We start from the raw sequence: 21,714 nt of genomic DNA, 5'->3' as shown, positions 1-21,714 counted from the left end.
TAAACTATAAGGTATGTGGAGCAAACTCCCTTATCAAGAGCACATGACAGACACATTCATGTCTTCATGGTGACGCAATCCAGTTTATTTACCATTAGAAAATATTGCTGTGTTACTGACGTTGCACCTTTCCAGGCCACCAGCATTCTATTATGCACCGAGAGCCCTACGGACATAGAAATACATGAACTAATCTTTGCTTCATTAATATGCCCACTGTTCAAATGTTACACCGGCTCTGCTTTAGAGTGTAGTCAGGTGTACCGATAAACAAATCAGACTGAAAATACAAATTAAAAAACACTTAAATATATTGCAGAGGATTCCGCCAGTATCTTCAGCATGAATTACAAAGAGGTTTAGGGTTTTGTGTGAGGAAGTATATCTGTTGATCACAAAAAACACCCTGTGAAGGAGACAAATAATTAGCTATTGCTTTAAAGCAACTACTCAGTGTTCATTTTTAGTTTTGTAACCAAACCTGGATCAATATACATTATCATCACTTGAAAGATAACTGTCATTACTATGACGACTAATCTGAAACAGATAAAACAAAAAGTCTTTAGATTTGAGTCCTGATGTCAAAGTCAGTCCGTAAAAGTGTGTTTCTGTGGACATGCACGTGTCTGGTTGTGTGTTATTTGGCGAGTTAAGGTCACCTTGTGGTGCTGGTGAGCCAGCTGCTTGTCCAGCCCTCAGAGAGCCGAGTAGAGAACGGCAATAGAAGACACACATCTCTACTATTACTGTGTCATGTCTTACAGCGCTTGGCCTAGAAGCTTTGAACTATTCATAGATCATACTAAGAACAGGGTGGCACTATTTTTACAAGTTTTAGGGTAATTTGATTAAACATATGGACGACTGACTATGCACCCTGTATCCTCGTGTTATAGCACTGATCCACATCATTTAATAGTGTGGATGTACCATGTTTAACTCTCCAATCCATACAGCACATGAGGTTTGAACCAGTGGATCCTCAACGTGACATCTGGCTTAGTTTTCCACTTTTATTGTGAAAAACTGGATGGTTTCACTACTCTCTTGAAAATAATTCCAATGAAAACAATCTGAAAAGGGAACATTAGGGATTAAGGTCCAATCTGCGACGCTGAGATATTACCAGCAGATAGATGCCTCCTGAATTTACACGTATAACAACTTTGGCAACTCCGTGTTAACGCCCACTTTAACCGCGAGGAACCTCGGCGTCACACTCGACAGCCAACTCTCCCTGACTCCCAACATTACTGCGACGATCCTGTAGATACACGCTCTACAACATCAGGAGAATACGTCTCTCACTCAGAAGGCAGCCCAGGTACTGATTCAGGCTCTTGTCATCTCCCGCCTGGACTACTGCAACTCCCTCCTGCCTGGTCTCCCTGCCACCGCCATTCCACCTCTGCAGCTCCTCCAGAATGCAGCAGCTCGACTGGTCTTCAACCTTCCGAAATTCTCCCACACTACTCCACTCCTCTGCTCTCTTCACTGGCTACCGGTGGCCGCCCGCATCCAGTTCAAAACATTGGTGCTCATCGGGTCCAGCTTACATCCAGGACATGGTCAAACCCGACATCCCGACCCCCCGCTCTCCGCTCTGCATCTGCAAAACTGCAGATGGTCGAGTGTTTTGCTCACTGAGAGCAAAACACTCGACCAGATCACGACTCTTTGCTGTCCTTGCTCTGAAATGGCCAAACGAGCCCACCAGGACCGCAGAGAGCCTTCACATCTTCCGCCGCAAACTAAAAATTAGGACAAATTGTAAATTGTTTTATTTGAGGATATTGCACTTTCTTGTTTCTTGTTCTTCTGAGTTTGCATCCCTATGGTTGAATGCACTTATTGTAAGTCGCTTTGGATAAAAGCGTCAGCTAAATGACAGGTAATGTAATGTAATGTAACAAACACAGGTCGTTATCAGTCTCCTTTAGCTCCATTTGGGTCTCCCGGGGGCGAATGCTGCACTGTCTTCACCAGCCACGGTCCGTCTGTCGCAGCATAGTCAAACATAGTTATGTTTTAAATCTAAACCAAGCCTGAACCCTTATGTAATTTAAAGCCCAGTCTTCTTCCCTTACATTGCGATGAATAAAGAACACACAGCGTCCTGATTGCAATCGGATGGTTCACCTTCACCTGAGAAGCTCTCTCTGTACACACTGTGAGACCTGCTGCTATCTGGAACGACCTCTCTATCTTTCTGTCATCCCTCTCTCCATCTCTCCATCTCTCCCTCTCTGTTGTCCTGGCGAGGAGTCAATCTCTCTTTTTTACTGCCAGCTGATAGCTGTGCATGACTGTCTGGATCTCTATCCATGCGTTTCGCTCCATCTATCACCCGCTGTGGCCTCTGTCACCCCTCCGTCGCGTCCCTCTTCATCCCCTCTCTGCCTCTTTCCCCAATGAGAATAGATAAGATGCCGAGGCTGTCCATCTTTGCATCGCTATCTTTCACCTCATACCCTTGTCCTTGTAGGCGTGTCTGGTTGACCGTCTTGCTCGAGGCCACTCCGACACTGAAGCGCGACATCTGCTGCAGGATTCTTACCTGAGGAGGAAGACCTGAGGCAAACTCTTCCTGCTGGTTTGCAGGGTTTTTTCCAATGTTTTTCTCTGACTGCAGGAGAGCTCCATTTGCATAAACAGCCTTTAGTAAGTTTTATCCCTACGGCTTTCCTTAACAGTACGTGGACATAGCAATGTGAGCAGTTGCCATGGTAACCAGGGACTCAATTTCCCCAAATGACCATAAAACACTAATTAAAAAGGCTTGGCTCGGAGCACCATTTTGACAGCTTCATGAAGCGCCGCTGAACCCGTCCCTCCGGTGAGGAAAACGTTAACTGCATAACATTTTGTAATTCTTTGGACCGACAACTTCTAGTCTAGGTTTACAAAGATTGTGGTACAATATGTCAGCTCAGTAGCTTTGGGGTTTTACTAAACTCATTTTTATGAATAAAATGTTTTATTTTTGGCCTGGTTAAGGATTCGAGATGCCGACCATGGGGTCCGGTTGGGGATCTTCTCGTCTCACTGCACATTTCACACATCTCAGGCTCAGACTTCATTTTCTTATCTTAAAGTTTGATGCCCTTGATGTATCCAGTATAATGGCAACATAACAGGGAATCTAATTGATATGGAAAGGTGTTTGAGTTGTCCTCATTTAACCACCATTCCTATGCTGGAATGGTAAACAGGTAAACAGGCTAACCTGCCCAGCACGGTTTAGCTGACAGTGAACGAGCACAGCCAGTAAATATTAATCTTCACACCTCCAGTACAAAAAAAACAATGATTAATCAGAGGGGCAGTCACGGATACACCACCTGCCTAATTTGGATTTTGAAAGCGATGAGGTCATCGTCACCGTCAGCTCCATTGAAAACATCAGAACCATTTTTTCACGCCTAAATCAGCAGCAGCTCCTAGCAGCTATCGTCAGCGCCAACAGACGCGTTCCTGTCTGGACACAGAGCGAGACAGCGGGAGGCCGGTCAGAGCGGGACGGCAGCTTCCTGACCACAAACTGGTGTTGAGCCCACTAGTCACGACACAACAGGTGCTCTAGGATGTAGTTTTAAGACGATGCCGTCGCCACGGCGGCGTGGGCATCACAAGGGCGTCAGTCACGGGTGACACTTCACTCCCACATACCTGGGCACCATCGAACTTCAGCTTTACCATTCAGAGCGCTTTAGGAAGGAACACAAATGATGCATTGTCCTTGTATTGTCCTACGTTTTTGTTGGCGCAGGAACAATAAGCTCCGAATCTTCACGCCTAAATTGCAAATATTCTTAGAATCAAAAGGAACAATAGTGAGGAACAATCCTCATTTCTCACTCTGTTTCTTTGTTTTCTTTTTGTCTTTTAAACCATCTACCTCAATGGAGAATTGAGGTAGATTGACATATTTGAAGAAACAGAATCGGGAAAGAATTTCAATTAGCAATAAGCTTCCCTCCCTAAACTGGTAATTAGGTGGAGGTGTGGTCTACGTGAGGACACAGCCAATCCCTGAGCTGAATGCATTGATGATGTATTTCACTCGGTTTTGTTCAGAATAAACACTATTTTTGATTGAACTAGTCAGACTTATTTTACTGACAGGCCTGGTTCCAAAGAGGAATTCCAGCACGCCACACTGAGGGGTACGCTATACCTAAATAATGAAAAAATAATGTCATCGTAGTAACGTGCCGGTTGGAAAATTCTCAAAGTGTTCATAAACCCCCGAGGCATTGTGGTGGTTTCTGATAAGCCTTTTATCTTTTGTAGAACAAAATATTTGATATAAAAGCTCCCAATTCATTATGAATTATGAAAAAAAATCATTTCAACCAATATGTCCTCATGCTCCCATCTGTTCATCTATACCTAATCCATTTATGTGGCAAGCTTCATCCCATCCCTCCAGTGTCACTGTACAACATGGGTAATACCGGGGAACTTAAGCGGCCGAATAAATACCAAAAAGTGAATTTATCAACGCAAAAAATGCTTCACATGTGGTTTCCAGCCAACAGGTCACAAAATGAACTTGGGGCGTAATGAGATGATCAAAAAATATTTTAAAAAAACATTGGCTGTCCTTGTTCGCTTCCCAAAACCAAGATATGACATTTGTGAATCCAAAGTAAAACGTTCACATACGTGAGATCCCCGACTGAAAAGCAGCTAGTATGCGGTTGGTGCTCAGTCAACACGCGGAATTAAATTGCAAATGAGCCCTGACGACAGAAACATGGTCGAGGCATCAGGACGGGCTCTCGTGCTGCAGTGGCCCTGCAGGCAGTGAAATGAACACCTATAGAGCCCATAAGACCTGTGGGGGCTTCCCTACATCCACTTATGTGAAATATTGGCCCAATCCCAATGTCACCGACGTTGAGCCCTGGGGGTTCAGGGCTCTTCAAGGTCCCTCTGCCAAATCAGTGTTTGAGCTCTCTCTTCACGAACCCTTTCTGTGTGTCAGCATTTTCACAAGACGTTGCCCATGGGAATTACCCACAATTCATAGTGTTTAACACAGAGTTCCCAGTGGAACGGAAATGTTAAAAAAAAAAGTAAACAAAGATGGCACATGGATGATCAGCCTAGCAACTAACATTTACTCAGAGACGTCAAGGATTATGGAGGGAAGATGAAAAACCCACACAGTATTAAACAGACGTATTCGTCAAACATTTCATCTAGTCATGGAAGCTGTTGGACATAAACTAATGAATACAATATTTGAAATGTTCCTCTCATCTTCTGAGAAAAGCACATTTAAAAGACATTCAAATCAGGGAGTAAAAAGTTTAAAATAAATACCCACAACTGTCTTTTATGTATTTTGACATGTGTCATGGTGAAGAAATATGAAAAGTGGTTTCCCATTTGTATAAACCCTTACAAGCTGCATACTCGCATCATTTCACGTGACGCACCTGAGGGCTCAGGGAGTGAGGCTTTAATCACACACACACACACACACACACACACACACACACACACACACACACACAAACACACGCTGTATGTATACACAGTACCAGGTCAAAACTTTGGACTATATATATATATATATATATATATATATATACACACATGCTGCTCTACACACTCTTTGATGGGCACACACACACACACATGCGCCCACACATACTGTTCCAATGGCCTCACGTGCTGCAGAGTGGCTCAACATTAACAGTCTCCACACATCGGTGCCTCCAGTGAGCTGCGGGTCTTTTTCTCTCCAATGTAAAGAAAAAACACTGTCAAACCGAATCACCGCCTCACATCTCCTCCTGGAGACAAACTCACGGAAGGAAGATGATCATCAAATGGAGCATCATGTTGATGCCACTCGCTGAGAGAAAATGAGGCCCATCGGGTTTGTGGCCCTCATCGCTTTCACATCTTATGCTTTATTAATGTTATAACTGACTGTTTGACCTGCTGTGCTAAACCCTATAAAGCAATAAAGCATATCTTCTTTTCTCGTGAATAACAATAAAACCTTTTGGCATTAAAAGGGAACAATAGAAAATTATCCACCAGCGACAGGTGGGATAAAACTTTAATGATGTCTCTGTTCAATCAATGTTATTATTCCCACCGAGTGTCCCCCTGTTACGATATATCAAGATATCTACCATGAAGAAGTCTCATTGCTACTGTTTGCTCCTGGCTAAGGCATTTCTTACTCATTCTTTGGGGGAGGGTAGGTGGTTTGAGGATTTCCTTGCTGTCAAATCATTCATTACTCACTGCTATTAAAGAGAAGGTGGAAAATAAACGTCCATCCTCTGAGCATGAAAGGAAGCGGCATCATCGTCCACTGAGCACACGACCCCACTGTCACTCTCCGTCTTGTCCAAAGCAGTGGGAGACTACCACTGTCGGCTAGACAAAATCCCTGGGAATGCAATTTTAAAGTATCACAATGAAAAAAACAGCCTCAATAAGCTGTTGAATTTGTCGGTTTAAAAGCATGTCAACTCCACCCGTCCAGATACTCGGCATTCCCTTCATCCCATCCTCCACACCAGTGTGTCTGGTAAGTATCCTATTGTACTCACGCCCTGAAAATATATGTCATCACGGTGGGATCGTTTTGCCAATTATTAACATTATTGTCATTGTTTTCACAGGTCATTAAAAAATGTTGTTCACTCAGAATATCTGAAATAAAGTCATTAAATTAGCCCCACTTTAAAAGTGAAGCACACATAATGCATAAATGAATACTGTATAACTCAATAATATAATAACCATTTGTCTAAAATGGGGCATTCTGCATAATGAGTGCTTCTACTTTTGGTACTTTCAGGATATTTAATTCCAGTACTTTTGTACTTGACTTACATTTTCAAGGCGGGACTTTTATATGTAATAAAGAAAATCATTCATTAGGAGCGAATGGGTTTGGCCTGAGAGACACATGAAAAGATGTTTTTTGATCTTGTCCAGGGATTTGTTGAGAGTAATCAGTTTGCCAGCCTTCCCCTTTAAGGAAGAACCTATAAACAACATAAACAAGGAGACGGTGATTACGGAGGAAAAAGCTGTTTTATAGAAATGGTAAAGCGTACACAGACAGGAGCCATCTCTCCCGTCCCTTCCTGTCTGATAGCTGACAGCTGAGTGGAGACAGACCGGGCGGGACAACAGGCAGATGCTGTGGATTTAGAGATTACTCAACCCATTCTTCTTTATGTGTCTCTCTGTTCACACTGCTACACAACACACAAATATTCCCAAATGATGGGGAAAACTGAGGACGCCACTAATGCTAAACACATGTGCGCCACAATCAAATGCGTCTGTGTGTTTAAACCTGTTTTCACCATCTCATTGTGGGCTCTTTCATCTATGGGAGCTTTGGCTTTTTTTGCTACAATAACATGGTCGGTATTAATAGACCCAATAGCTTAAATTACCTCCATGATAAAAGCGGTGACGGATGAGAGGATCTTAAAGACTAACAGAGGCCCGAGGGTCACTCTCTGTCTCCAGTACTGAGAGTCGTCGGACAAAGACCTTAGACCAGAGGCCTTTGTCTCATTAAAAGGAGATGGGTCGCCCACGGCAACACGTGGACCGACCGGCAAAGGATGCAGGCAGACCTGCCTCAACCTCCTGCTTCCTCCTCCTGTGAGGCCGTCACACTTTACATCCCATTTCCAACGGCTGCTAAATAGGTTTCCGACTCGTCACATGTTTGGGAAAGGCCAAAAATGTTACACACAGAAGGAGTAATGGTTCTTTACATCATTTAAAGGCTCTAGAGTGGGGATCCTGATAGCGAAGAGGTTTTCAATGGACTATGACAAAGTTTTGCACTCAGGAAGAAACAGCCATTCAAATACTTTTTTGTGGAAATAAAGTAAAAGTAAAATCTCAGAGTGGACGGCTGTTTTTAGATGGGACTGACTTTACATAACTAAACATAACATTCAGGCTCAGTATATGTCTACTGCAACAAAAATGATATAATTTAGTGTTTTCCTCAATGACAGGGGATAACTTTCATCTTACAAGCTTTGAGCTCATTTTAGAGCTTTGATACAAGTTATTTTAGTCCCCATCTATTCAGAGCTTTTGAATTATATGAAACCGAAAACTGGAATAAGAGCGCCACTATCGATCAAAGCTAATTTTGTGGGAATTTTACCAATAAAGGCTGTTCGAATGATCATCAAATCTATTTGTTGACTTCTGGTTCAGAAGACTTGATGTCCCACAAAATACAGTGTTTCTTTGAAACAACATCCAGTCATTATAAACTATAAACTACCACCTTCAAAGACATTGGTAGGTGAGACGTTGGTGAAAAAGTGAAACAAATAGCAAAAATCCCGACCTATACGATCTCAGGCTAAATGCACTCACTCAGAGCGTTGTCCACATCCACAAACAATACAGTGCATCCAATATAAGATGGCCAAACGAAAGGCTGTCAGTTGTGGAAACTTGGGGAATTGAAAATGGGGTCATGGGTGGAAAGAAACGCCTTGTGCTACAGGCCAGTTCCCACCAGATATAAACAGAGCAAGCAGGGAACATGGAGGTAAATAAATCTACACACACACACACACACACACAAACCTAGCAGATTCAGCAGAAACACTGGGTCACACAGTGCGACACATTGGACAGGTGTGAAAGACTCAGCTACACACACACATAAATCCTATCGTACTGTGTTAAACACCTTGCTCCAGTCCTGCCAGGTTTATTAACATCTGAATGGTTACCCATGGTTTCTGCCAAACGCTTAGTTGTTCCATTACCAGCATTCGAGTGCAATATATACCGTGACCACATTAGATGAATTGCAGAAGCGGCGCCTTTATTTTCTATATTAAACAGTATTGAAGCGCACAGGTGGCCCCACCACTGCCCAACGGAAAGCTGCATGACCTCAGGAATGGATTCCTTACATGGCCCAAATAGCTGCAATACCCTTGCCTGATTTTCTCCTTGGCAGTGACGGGTCCTTTTTGGTCTTCTTGTAGCTGCCAAGATGGATACGGAAAGGCTTTTTGTGTGACAGGAAATACAAGGAACTCTGTGACCTGTCCCGTCAATGTATCATCAGAAAGATGCCTGCTGAGCCACAGCTGTGGACACCAGATCTTGAAGTGAAGCCCGAGGAGTCACATGACATTTCAAACAGGGTGCAACTTTGGTTCAGAAGCGCTCAAAACAAAGGGAAACAAACTAAAATCCAAATGATTGATCTCTTTAGTTGAAATTCGAATAAACTTTAAGTTTATCCCTGATGCAACATAGGAGTAATAAATCAATTTAAATTGAATGCCAACTGTTAAAATGAATAAAACGATTGCACTTATAATTATTATTTATTTTTAATTTATTAATTGAACTAATCATTTTAAATCATTATATCTATTGATTAAATGTCCAAAAATGTATGTTTCCATTGATCAAGATCATATGTTGTATTATATTTTATATATCGTATTACATCAGACCAACAATAAAGAAAGTAGTATAACCCACTAAAGCCTGAAAGGTCTCAATTATCAATATCCATCAATGGAATACTGTAGGCTCTGAATTATCATTATTTCAGAATAATTGCCTTGTGTAAATGGAAACGGGAAGAGTCTATTTAAAAAAGGAATGGTACATTTTTCATACCTTTGTTCTAGATATACATACCGTCAATGTCAATATACTGCACAGCGTTTTATTTACCTTCTGACAAAAACACACAATTCAGAGTTGTAAATGATCCACACCGGCAAAGTTGGACGACTTATAGGAACGCATGATGTAGTATAGAGTGAGCATACAGAGCAAAAATAGCACAGCTAGCATTGGATGAAAGAAAAAATACTTTACACCCAGATTTCTTCTCCTCTAAGACTGTACACGGCTGTCAAGAATCTAGCATTGGAGCCAAAGAATGATGTGACCCTGGAGAAAACAATGTGCTTGATGTAACCATGGCAACGCTGTCACGGAGACGTGAGAAGGTACAGAACGGATGCTCTCATATGAAGATGTAGTCGCAGAATGAAAGAAATCCCATTAAACCGTCATCCCAACTAAATGGATGAGATGATTTGGCTGATTTCACCCCGTGGGAGAGCAGTTTGAAACAGCCTGCGTTAACCTGCAAAACGGTGTGTGCTCAGTGCTGTGACCAATAGGATGTTTCTATCTGTTCCTCCTCCCTGCACCTCTCTGCTTCTCTCAAATCCTAAAAACCCTTACAAGGATTTGGTGATTTTAAAAAATGCAGAAACGTTGCATGACATTATAAATGTGTTGTTTCTGCCTAAACGTGATGTCCTGCTTCAACCCCAGAATCCTAAAAATGCAGTACTCATATTGTTATAGGTGGCTGTATACTGTTTGCACCTTAAGTAAGTTGGAAGGAATGAATATTATAATTTTTCCACAGGAAAAATGTTACAATTTGGACAATGGGCTGTAAATGACAATAGTTTTCATTATTGATTAATCTGAGCAGGATTTCTATTGCTCTAAAATACTGAAGATGGACACAGATGTCACATTCCTTGTATGTCTGACATATAATGGCAATACATGTTTCCTGATTCCTGACCCTGAAGTAGATGACTAAAATATATTACATTTCTCATTATATAAAACAGGACAAAAACTTGATATTGGAAAGGAAAGACATCGTTCTAATGATTGAATGATGATCTCTCATTGCATTATGAAAAGAATCTGAGTTGATCAGCCAATTGTTGTAGGATTTGTTCTTCATACTATCCATCTGTAAATTCAAAATTGAGCCAAATAATCAGCATTTTGTGTAAACATCAACACTACTTTGCTTCCATGCTGAGCTTTCTCACTCTTGACACTCCAAAGTGCATTCTTTGTTCACATTTGAGCTCAGCTTTTACACACTGCATTCTCTATGCTTTCATTAATCTATCTAGACTTCAGCACCTTCTTCAACACCAATCCATCACAACCATAGCCACTAAAATCATCAACCCCCCCTGGTAACATCACAATTCATTCTCATCATCAGAAGGCACACACACTGCAGAGGAGCTGGTATCTGCGTCCCCTTTCCCTCACTAGGTCTCTTCCCCTTGGCCTGTCACCATGACGATGGGAGCCGGTTCCTTGGATACAGTCACTAGGCAACCAGCAGCATCAGCAGCAGCAGCAGCAGGAACAGCAGTGTCCTGTCAGAGCTACAGTGGAGCAGCACAGAGAGCTGCCTGCAAGTTTGCTCTTTGAAGAGGAAATGTTAATGCGTTTATCGTGTTTTTCATCTGAAGCCTCTTCCATTCCACTCAACAGGTGCTGACTGCCATTTAGACATAAGAGGAGTTAGAGGGGTGAGCACAACTAGAGCTAGAATAAAATGGCTACTGTAAGTGTGTTAAATAATGTATATATATATATAAACATAACTACAGTACTGTCAACATCTGTCACATGTGGACTCTGCTTCTCTTTCGTGATCTCACTGTATGCTTTTATCTCACAGGGAGGATATCGACAAAGGACATAAGTGCAACTGCATTTTACTTTCACTGTTATTTTTGTGATAAACCAATTGCTAGTTGGGTCTATAAAATGTCATAGAATACTGAGAAATCACAGCCACGATCACTAAAGCCCAACATTACCTGTTCAAAACCATTCATCTGAATGACTCATCTGACCAACAGCACAAAATATCTGTTTCATATCCCAGAGGTCCTCTTTTAACAATATCTTAAACACTTATTATAACAGTGAATCATCATCAAAATAGATGCCGGTTCATTTCCACTGGGTGACTGATCAGTCATCGGGCTACTGCTAATAACAGTTTGTGAAATACCACAAATATCGTTTCTTCTGTTGCATAGAACTCCAACTAAAGTAAAAGTACGCAACTATAATCATCAACTGCACTCAAACGTATAATGAGAAAGAAATAGAGCAAATGCTTTTGAGTTTAGTATCTTTTTATAATCATATTTTTTTCTATAAAGACCGTGCAGCAGGAATATGTCAACCAGTATTTATTTAAACCAGTATATTTAAAATTTGATGAAGGCTTTAGTATCTGTATTTTGAATCAAGAAAGACCAAAGCGCCCTGCACTAACATGATGAAAAGGTTTCTATGATAGACAGCTCAGTCTCAGTATTCATTTAGAGACTCCAGGAAGTAACTTGCCAGTCCGCCATGTCTGTTTTCCCACAGAGCGCATTCGGTTACTGACTGTAAATGAGGCGGATTGCCTACGTGCCTAAAAGCTCATGTACTTTCACATACTACAACCTGGGCGTATTCCAACCTGGTACTTTTGATGCCAAAGAAAGAGACTAAAACTGAAAACACTATTTGTAAATTGATACAAAACAAGACTATTAGCAGTCGCTGCAAAGCCCTCATTTTATAAGCAACACAGACAGAGAGCCTTTGAAATAGATTTCATTGAAGATTGTCATTAAATATTCCCTTTGATTAGAAGAAGCCTCTTTTGCGTGTTGCTTTAGTGCCTCGGTTGCAAGTCAGAAAGACACTCGGTATGTGTGCTGCTTAGTGATAAGGCTGGGTGAAGAAAATGACCGCACTATACAGACATTATGATCGAGTGGGGAACCGTGTGCAGGTGTTTAACAGCAGCATTTAGCCAAATGGTTAACAAGCCTTTGCCATTACAAGCGTGACTGATACTGCTAAATAATGAGCTAGATAGGCTAATAGGACACAATACCTCAGGCCCTGGATTTAACAGGTGTGTGCATGTGTGATAATGTCTCATATGAAAGCACGAAGCTATCAAAGCAGAACAGCTTGGGGCTACATGTCAAGACAGAAGAGTATATGACACCGCGTCATCCTTACATACACACACACACACATTCCCACACTCCCTCTCCTCCTGCAGTCATGGCTGTTTCATTAGCTCATCACTGAGCTTAAGAGGCCCGCGGATGAGGGTCTATGAAATGATGTAGGGAGCAATTTCACAGAAATGAAGGTAGAGACATAATCAAAACTGCTGTGTAGCCTAAAGTGAAATGAGTTGTTGCAAATATGAAATAATGTCATTATGTGTTGCATGATACAAGCCTAATTAAACATCTATGGTCGGGAGGTTAATCGTGTGTATGACAGCATATGTATTGGATACGTTAAGACAATAAAAAAAATGCAATTAAATTAGGTTGGGATGATGAACCACAGGTTCCTAACAGCATCGCAATTAATTCGATTATAGTTGAAGGGATCATTAACACGCAGTGAATGAGGAATACTGCAGCGGGTACATGACCCCTTACGTTGGAGAGTAGAGTAGTTATCCATCTGGCGGATCCGGTTTTATGTCTTATTTCGTTTCTTTTCTTTTTGTTGTCTTAAATCACTTGGGCTTCCCCCGTGGACACCGCAGCACCGGACAGGATCAGTCTACTGGGGCGCAACCGAGCCGGCGTGGAACCAGGACAGGTAACCCCGGGGCCGGGAGGCGGACGAGGGGAGCGCATCGACCCGGGCAGCGGCACTCATGTCGCGGGGAGGGGGGAGAGGGGGGGGGGGGGTAGGGGGCTCGGTAAATGGTTTAAATCCAACTCGGTTCCACAACGTTTTTAATCAGATCTCCTCGGTGAGTTTTGTTGCAAGGCGATGCCTCGTTCCGCCTCCATGTGGAGAGGAACACAAAATAAAAGAAGACAAAAAAAAAATAAAAAAACAGGGGAAGCCAAGATGCGGAGAAGAGAGAAAGGTCACTTCGCGGTGATGGAAATCACACCGGGTTGAAGGATCCGGGACCGAGAGAGGAGCGATGTCCGTCTAGATGCTCCACTGCAGGGAAAGCACATTCAGCGCGAGCGTCACCTCCCATCTCCCCCCCTCCTCCCGGAGAGAGGGGAGGGGGTGGAGAGAGGAAGGAACAGAGAGAGAGAGAGAGAGAGAGAGAGAGAGAGACGGATGGATGAAGATGGAACGAGGACGCCAGAGTTGGTGCGTTCGTGCCTGCGCATGAATGTGCGCGCCAACGTGTTGTAAACCTAATTGTTCACGTGTGTGCGTGGACAAACACACACACACACACACACACACACACGACGTGTCCCTGAGACTGTTGCCATGCTGCCTCCATCTTTTCCTTTGAGAAAAAAAATGTTTCTTTTCATTGTACAAAAATAGCACAATCTGATTTAAATGAATCTTTCTGAGTTTTGTTGTCCTTGATGGGTATTTTTATTTATAGAGCACATTTCAACAAACAGTTAAGAATATTGAACATGAAACATAAAAGAAAAGCAGTCATGAACAGATGTTTTTTAAAAGACCGTAGAAAACCAAAAATAGAATAGAAAAAGTGTAGTTGAAGAGTTTCCAAAATGCAGAAATGGTCAATTAAAGGCAGCAGCAAACAGAACAGTCTTTATTTAAAGGAGCTGAGGGACTCAGCAGACCTGCAGCTTCATGGGGCTTTGTTCCAGATGTGGAGCGGAGAAGCTGAACGCTGCTTCTCCGTGTTTAGTTCTGACTCTGGGAACAGAAAGTATAAAGTAGACTCGCCCCACACGGTTCATAAGGTATCAGCACATCAGAAATGTACTTTGGCCCTAAACCACTCAGCCCTTTACAAACCAACAGCAGGGTTTTGTTTGACAGGAAGTCAGCATGAAGACCTGAGACCGAGGGAGGACACGAGCTGCAGCGTTCTGATTGGCTTTTTGCAGAGACATGTAGAAACACTGTTACAGTAGTCGAGTCTGCTGAAGAAAAATGTTTTTTTCAAATCTTGTAGAGACATAAGTCCTCAAATCCATAATATATTCTTTAGGGGATAGATGGCTGATTTTGCTCTAATCACCATGTAGCTTATGGAGCTATTTTCACTATCGATTAATCTGCTGACAAAATTAAATGGAAAAAGTTGATAGTGAAGAAAAAAAAAAACACTGTTACATGTATCATTGCACAACCAGGGTCAAGAAGGTCAAAAGTTAAAGCCTGATGATGAATCCTCCTCCAAACATGTCTCACACACATCTTCACAGCCTCTTTCATTGTGCAACGTCGCATCAGAGTTATCTCAGCACAATAAGCAGTTTATAGTAATAAGTGGCGCTGAACAAAACGTGTGCTGAAGACCCAACTCACGTGGCTTTCATTCAAGATGGTTAAATCCACATTTAATAGAAATAGTGTTAAATTGCAAATATAGTTCAAGAGTTTTATTCATTCTCACACTTCCAGGTCTGCAATTATAAAACAGTTTTCAGATTGATGCCTGAAGGAATCTCTAGACTTTAATGTTAACTTAGTTTTAGATAAATTGCACAGACAAATAGATAAGGAACTGAGCGAATGTAGAGTCAGTAAGTGGGGGACTCGGCTCTGTTAATGAGTCCGACTGCCGACGGGAATAAACCGTTTTTGTGGGGTGAAGTCTTGCTCCTGTTGGACCTCAAGACCACAGATGGACGTCCATCAACCCTGGAGGACTTCTGCCCAGCGACACCCGCACACACACACACACACACACACCCGCACACACACACACACAAAGATCCTCTTCATTCTTGTCTTGAGCGACAGTCAAGCCTCCAAAATGAAATCTGAATCTGAACGGTAAAGGTGCCATCTATCACAAGTGATGATCACACTGTCATTGAAGCTTTAGCTCATTATTTGAATCTACAGGGCACGACTCAGGGAACGCTCAACTTCTTCCTTGTCATCACTTATTGTGACAAGTTAATGATAGCAATCCTCTGCAGGAACATTGTTGGAATCAGAGGTTAACTCCCCTCCTTTGTGCCACAGTTATGATTGCATTCATTGTTTGTGATGGTCTCTAAACTACTGTGGATTCCTGTTGGTTTTGTGAAGGCCATCATGGATGTTAGTGAAGAGCTAAAGCTTCTGTGGCAAACAGCCGCTCGTCATCAGTAGCCTGTTGAGTGGATTGCCGTTTTTTGCTGCTTCCTCAGCCTAACGAGCACTTCCTCAGCCGGCGTGAGGTCAATTCAATCAGATTTGTTGTCTTTGATACCAGTTTGCCGAGCAAAACATTCGCTTCACAGAAAAGTGGCTGTTTCTCTGGTCTTAGATGTGCAAGTGCAGAACTTTTTATCTCCCGAGATTTCACCTCAGCACACACACTTTGGGATGATCAGCAAATCTTTGCATTTCTGACAATTGCATAAAAATATGTTACTGAATTTTGACTCATGAAAACAATTTTTCCTACCATGGGGATTACAGTGGTTGGGTTCAGGGAATTATAGTAGTTACAGCAAATCATTGACCATATATATATATATACATATATATACATTTTTACGAACAGGTTTTGGAGCCTGATCTCCAAAACCTGTTCGTAAAAATGTATACGAAAATCTTGAACATACAAATTCGTAGTGATACATACGAAATAAATACGGACTGCAACTGATGACGTCACCCTATTCAAAGTGAATGGGGACCTGCACCCCGTCTAACGATGTAAAATAAACGTGTTATGATTGCATTTTTAACGAGAAATCAATGTTAAATTGTAAGAATAGAATACTAACCCTAACCCCCTCAAAAAATCCAACATGCCGGAGAGACGTTCACTCAAGAATCCAACATGGTCCGCCATGTTGTTCACTCAAGGGGCGTGGTTAACCACCGCAGTTTGTATGTATTGTTACAAATTTGTATCTTCAATATACATTTTTACGAACAGGTTTTGGAGATCACGTTGATATATATATATATATATATATATATATATATATATATATATATATATATATATATATATATATATATATATGGTCAAACGCTGGGCCCTCACATTCTGCCCTGCTCCCTGAATAGCACATTATTTACTGTGTTGGTACTGAGCTTTGCTGCTGGACACAAATGACATTGGAATAAACCATTCCCACCATTCCCATAATGGTCCACTAAAATACACCATATGCATGCAAATCAGATCAAAACACAAATAATAGTGCTGTGAAATTACCATCCAGCTCAGTGACAAGCACCAGCTCATTCATCACCACCTGACTGTTCCATTAAAACTGTTTCAATTGCAGCTTGAAATGATTCTGGTCCTTGTGTTTGTTAGATGTTATTCCAGAGATGATGAATCGTCCTCACGATTCCACATCTGAGCTGAGATTAGAGAAGCTTGTGGCCGGAGGGAGGCCACGTGTGCGACGTCATGACAACAACAGTAGGCTTATAAAGGGTAGCAGTTCATCACCAATGTGTTTCCTCAATCAGTGATCAGAGCCTAAACAAAGATTTGTTTTGATAAGATTTCCACTTTAATGGAGCAAGTTCCGAGAACATTTCAATTGCCTTCAAACGGCTCTCGAAATGCTGATGGGTGAGCCGGCGGCGCGCATCTTACAGGGCAACCAGTGCAAACAAAGCAAAAATGATGGCAGCTGTAACCGCCGTGTGAGCGCAGACCGGCGGCGCGTGCACCAGTTGATTTTAAATACGGCCCTTTCAACCTGACTTCGGACACTTGATAACTAAAGGTGGCCGAGGATCTTTAGCTCTACTTTGTTCCACTGTACTCAAACAAATGACATAGTATCCTCGTGCCATCTGTGCCATTTGGCAGAGGCGCGATGAAGCTCCGGTTAAACCCAGATGGCAGCGCCGGGACGCTCCAAGATTGACTGAGTTTAACGACAGTCTGGGAGGAAACAGGAAGCTGGGCAGCCAGTCACTCCGTGAACGGGTCATCTCCCTCTCTCTCACTCTCTGATTCCCGGGTCACTTTTGGGAATTCGAATTCATAAAAGCTGAACAGACTGAAAGATCTTGATTTTTTTTACTTCCCTTGAAACCTCCTGGGAAACTAAATTTGAAAAGTGTGAATCCTGGTTAGTGTCTCGGACTGCCTGGCAAGTGGGCTTGGTGTAAGTTTTATTTTGAAACAAAGATTTACTTTCTTTTAGAAAATGGACGACGCCACAAACAGAAAGAGTAAAGAATGTAGAGGATGTCAGGTAGAATCTTTTAAAGGCTTGTGTTCAAATGAACACACTTGGGAGGAGCTTTAGGTGGTCCCTATTTAAGAAAATGCTTTTCTCAAAGTCTAATCCCAAACGTATTCTAAAAAATAAATTGGCTCTAATTGATCATTTTATTGGGATTCAAGAATTACAGATTGTGGACTTTGGAGGAGAAATTAAATGCTGCGAAAGAAATGTACAAAACCCTTTTCTCCTTCTCCTTAAACACGACAAAGGGATTGTCACAAACACATTTAGAAACACCCTCAGAGTTTGCTCAAAACGTAAATAAGACTAATAAGAGTCATAAGATTATTGTTGTCAAGCACCTCAGGTGAGAAGTTGTCACATGTAAACACAATGCATGAAAAGCAGCACTCTGTGTAACACTTTTGTTGGCCAAACTCATTTCATGTAAGCCAGGATTTGCCTACAGGTCCTATTTCAGGCAACTTAGATTCAGCTGATTTTGCCCACATGTCCTATTTTGAGGTGCTCTGGTATCGAGAGCCAAGCATGGCTCTGCTATAAAACACAGGTTGCCCTGCTCACGTTTTTTTGGTAATAATTTACTGCTCATATCTATTGGTTAAGGATGATGATGGTGGTGATGTCAGAGTGGCAGCGTTCGGCCTGGGATAGGCATGTAGTCGTGGTAGCTAAGGGTGTCGGGCAATGACAATTCTTAAAAGTATATAGATGCAAACATACACACTCAGACACACACAGACACACACACGTGGTGCAGTGTGAGGTGGTGCACTGCAGGTAGCAGGATGTCATGCAGCGAACTGACAGCCTGGTGCAATGCCAAAAACAACAGACTTGTGGTTAAATCACCGAAGCCTCAATAGCTGCTTACTGTTACAATCCTCACTGAGTTAATGTTGCCGAGCAACAAATGCAATTCTGCCCGTTGGAATTTTAGCCCCAAAAAACGCTTTGCATCACAAATTTGAAGGGGGATGTTAAAAAAAAGATAAGAAGGTGTCGGCCTGCCAAAGGACCACTGTAGTAGCTTTGGAATGTCACATTATGCGCATTGGATTTCGGAGACGTGGCAGCAGTTCTAAAGGCCCGCCGGGTCAAGTTCCCTTGGCAAAAATATTAAATTGGCTCACCCAGAGGTGGTCAATCAATACATGTAAATGTGTATCCTTTGTCGATTACTTTATGTGACCGTGATTTTCTTATCAAATAATTGCTTCTGTGTCAACCTCTTGGATTCATATCTTTTGTAGTGTTTTTGTCATCTGACATCCCTATAAATTCTAGATAGATCTAGATGGATCTTTTAAACAGATCCGTTCATTTTGATTTATTTAGCCAAAGCAACAGGCCATCACAAACAACGCCCCTTACATTGTTTTTAAAAGATGGACTGTTTGAGATCAAACGCATCCGTGTGACCAAATAATAGAACAAAGACAAACAAAGAATTTTGCAGGTGAATAATCTGCTGTATTTCTCAAAGGTCAACAGTCATCAAGAGAAACTCCCACCTCTTTCCCTGCGGTTGTGGTTTAGATACACTGACTCATCAACAGGACACATTAGTTCCAGGATCACAAAGTATTTCATGTTTGATCATGTTCATCACTTTTATAGCTTTCACTTGTAGAGGCACAGACGGCTCAGTAAAACCACTGTGGACGTGTTAGTGACGGATCACACAGAATGGTAAAAAATCAATCCACAATCGCGTATACCAGCCGAGTGATGTTACATACAGGGAAGCGATTCGTCGAGGTTTCTATAATTCATAGTTTTATTAATAAGTGATTTTAGATCGTAATGTGATTCATGGAGACACTAGCTCGACTCCAAGCACCAAGCAGTGCCACACACACACACACACACACACACACCCACACACAGAAGTCTGCAAAAGATATTCTTGAGCGCCTAAAGAAAGGAGAAATGTGTATTTTTCCTTGCATGAGGCACACTACTTAAATTATAAATAAATACCAGCCTCTTCATTATATTGGTGTAATTAATTTCCTCTGTTTCCACTTCAAAGCCCCTTTACACAGAAACACGGGTAGGAAGCTTTCTCCGATTAGACAGTGTAATTAATTATAATGAAAAATAACAACATGGGGTTGTAAATGTCTTTTACCAAGCCAGCATTAAGTCTAATTTAACTAAAAATGTAAAAAGAAAAAAAGAAACAGTAAATGCATCAGCAGCACCAATATGCACTTATTACTAACATTGTTGGTCAGAAAAACTCTCAGAAGCTGGTTTTGAGAAACATCATTACGCAAAAAGTATTGTTGTTGCAAAACAAGTTGTAACAGAAGTTAAGAACGTATTCACATATTCACATTTAAAATGTTGCCACGAGGATCTACGTGTACAACAGTAATTGACTAAAGCAGAACAGAGAGGAAAAAGGCAGAGCAGCACAGTCGCGTCTTCTTCCTGCCCATATAAAACATCTATGGTTGCCATGGAAACACAGTTTCATGAATCACTGTGTTTTATTGTATTTTTCTGGGGGACCAAACCTGACGTTTATGTAGCTTCCCTGCGTCCGGTATCACCCTCTGCATTGTACGCCGCGAGATCCGTTAGGTATCAGGTGTGGGAAGACACCAAGTTTTAGTCAGCTCCCACGGAGATGACTAATTGGCCGGCTGACCAGCAGGCTGAACGACTGAGGAGAGACGAGGGACGCGGGGCATCACTCTGTGTCTAGGTGCTGGGTATTTTCAGCGTGGTAAGCTGCAACAGCAACTTGGCCGCTCATATTGTACACGGGGTGCCTCCATCTCCTGTCGGATTTTAATTGAGTGTGTATCTCGCCGTTCGACTGGAGTGAGGTCAAGAAAGACATCCATCATGGCATTGAGCTATCGTGACCATTTGGTGGTTATCAGATGCAAAAGATACAACCCGCTTAGCTGCCAGGAGCCCCTAATGTTTCTATAGAGATCGTTAGCACACACATACATTCACTTCTTTGTGATGTACTCTGAAGGCCACGTTTACTGTCCTCTAAGACTGCCTGGATGTGTCTGGATCTGAGAGTACATTCAGCCTCCACACTATGCCTTATATGGCATTTTGTGAATGGGTGTTGCTAGGTAACTGTAAAAAGTGGAAAGGGGCAGTAAGCCATAGCGACTCGGTTCTTGTATTTAAGATGATTAAGGATTAAGACAACAGCTTTAAGCACTGGAGCTTTCGAACTAACTAGAGAAATTGCAGGCGAGGAGAAGCTGTGGGATTTTAGTTTACTGGTTTTCTTTGGGCAGAAAAGGAGATGGCGAAGCATCTCAACATGTGTAGCAGTGGAAGGCATCAGAGAGCCTTCTTCAATTAATATCTGTCCGTCCAACATTTTAGTCTTGAGCAAGATAACAGTCACTACTGCTTACTGGCTCGATTGACTCCGTGTTTGGCTGTCAGGGCCAGCGAAGCCTTCTCTGCTGGCCTACATCGGATAACTAAATTATAGCTATTTTATTTAAAAAACACTTTCACGGATTATTTTTCCCATTAGCTTATTTTCTTATTGCGCAGCTCCTGTCTTTCTGTGTTGCTCTGCCTCTGGCCTGCAGCGCTGCTTCCAGTGCAGCTTGAGGGTTTTTATCCCTTTAGAAAAAAAAAAATCACATGGAAGTAATTTAATAGACGCAATTTTAGTGTTAGTTCTGCTTGTACAGTAAAAACATGACTTTCCATGTCATCCTCACGT

The 21,714-nt window shown here is 42.0% G+C and overlaps 1 protein-coding gene across 20 annotated transcripts in view; it reads right to left on the bottom strand.

Annotated features, from left to right (window-relative positions):
- lrrc7 (leucine rich repeat containing 7) overlaps positions 1 to 21,714 on the bottom strand; it is an 84,286-nt gene that overhangs the window by 42,401 nt on the left and 20,171 nt on the right. For 19 of the 20 annotated variants that reach the window (XR_013468561.1, XM_040183655.2, XM_040183652.2 and 16 more), the window contains exon 1: positions 13,308 to 13,845. The exons of the other annotated variant lie outside the window; for it this stretch is intronic. Coding sequence is in view for 18 of the 19 variants with exons in the window: in XM_040183655.2 (XP_040039589.2) it covers positions 13,308 to 13,332 (25 nt within the window). In the remaining variant the exon portion in view is untranslated. Of the gene's footprint in view, positions 1 to 13,307; positions 13,846 to 21,714 lie in introns of those variants that run through there. 20 annotated transcript variants of the gene reach the window in all.

The sequence above is a fragment of the Gasterosteus aculeatus genome, chromosome 8 (assembly GCF_964276395.1).
Source record: "Gasterosteus aculeatus chromosome 8, fGasAcu3.hap1.1, whole genome shotgun sequence".
In the NCBI taxonomy this organism is placed as follows: domain Eukaryota; kingdom Metazoa; phylum Chordata; class Actinopteri; order Perciformes; family Gasterosteidae; genus Gasterosteus; species Gasterosteus aculeatus.
Note: the sequence above shows the minus strand (reverse complement) of the source record. Positions and strands in the feature narration are given on the sequence as shown.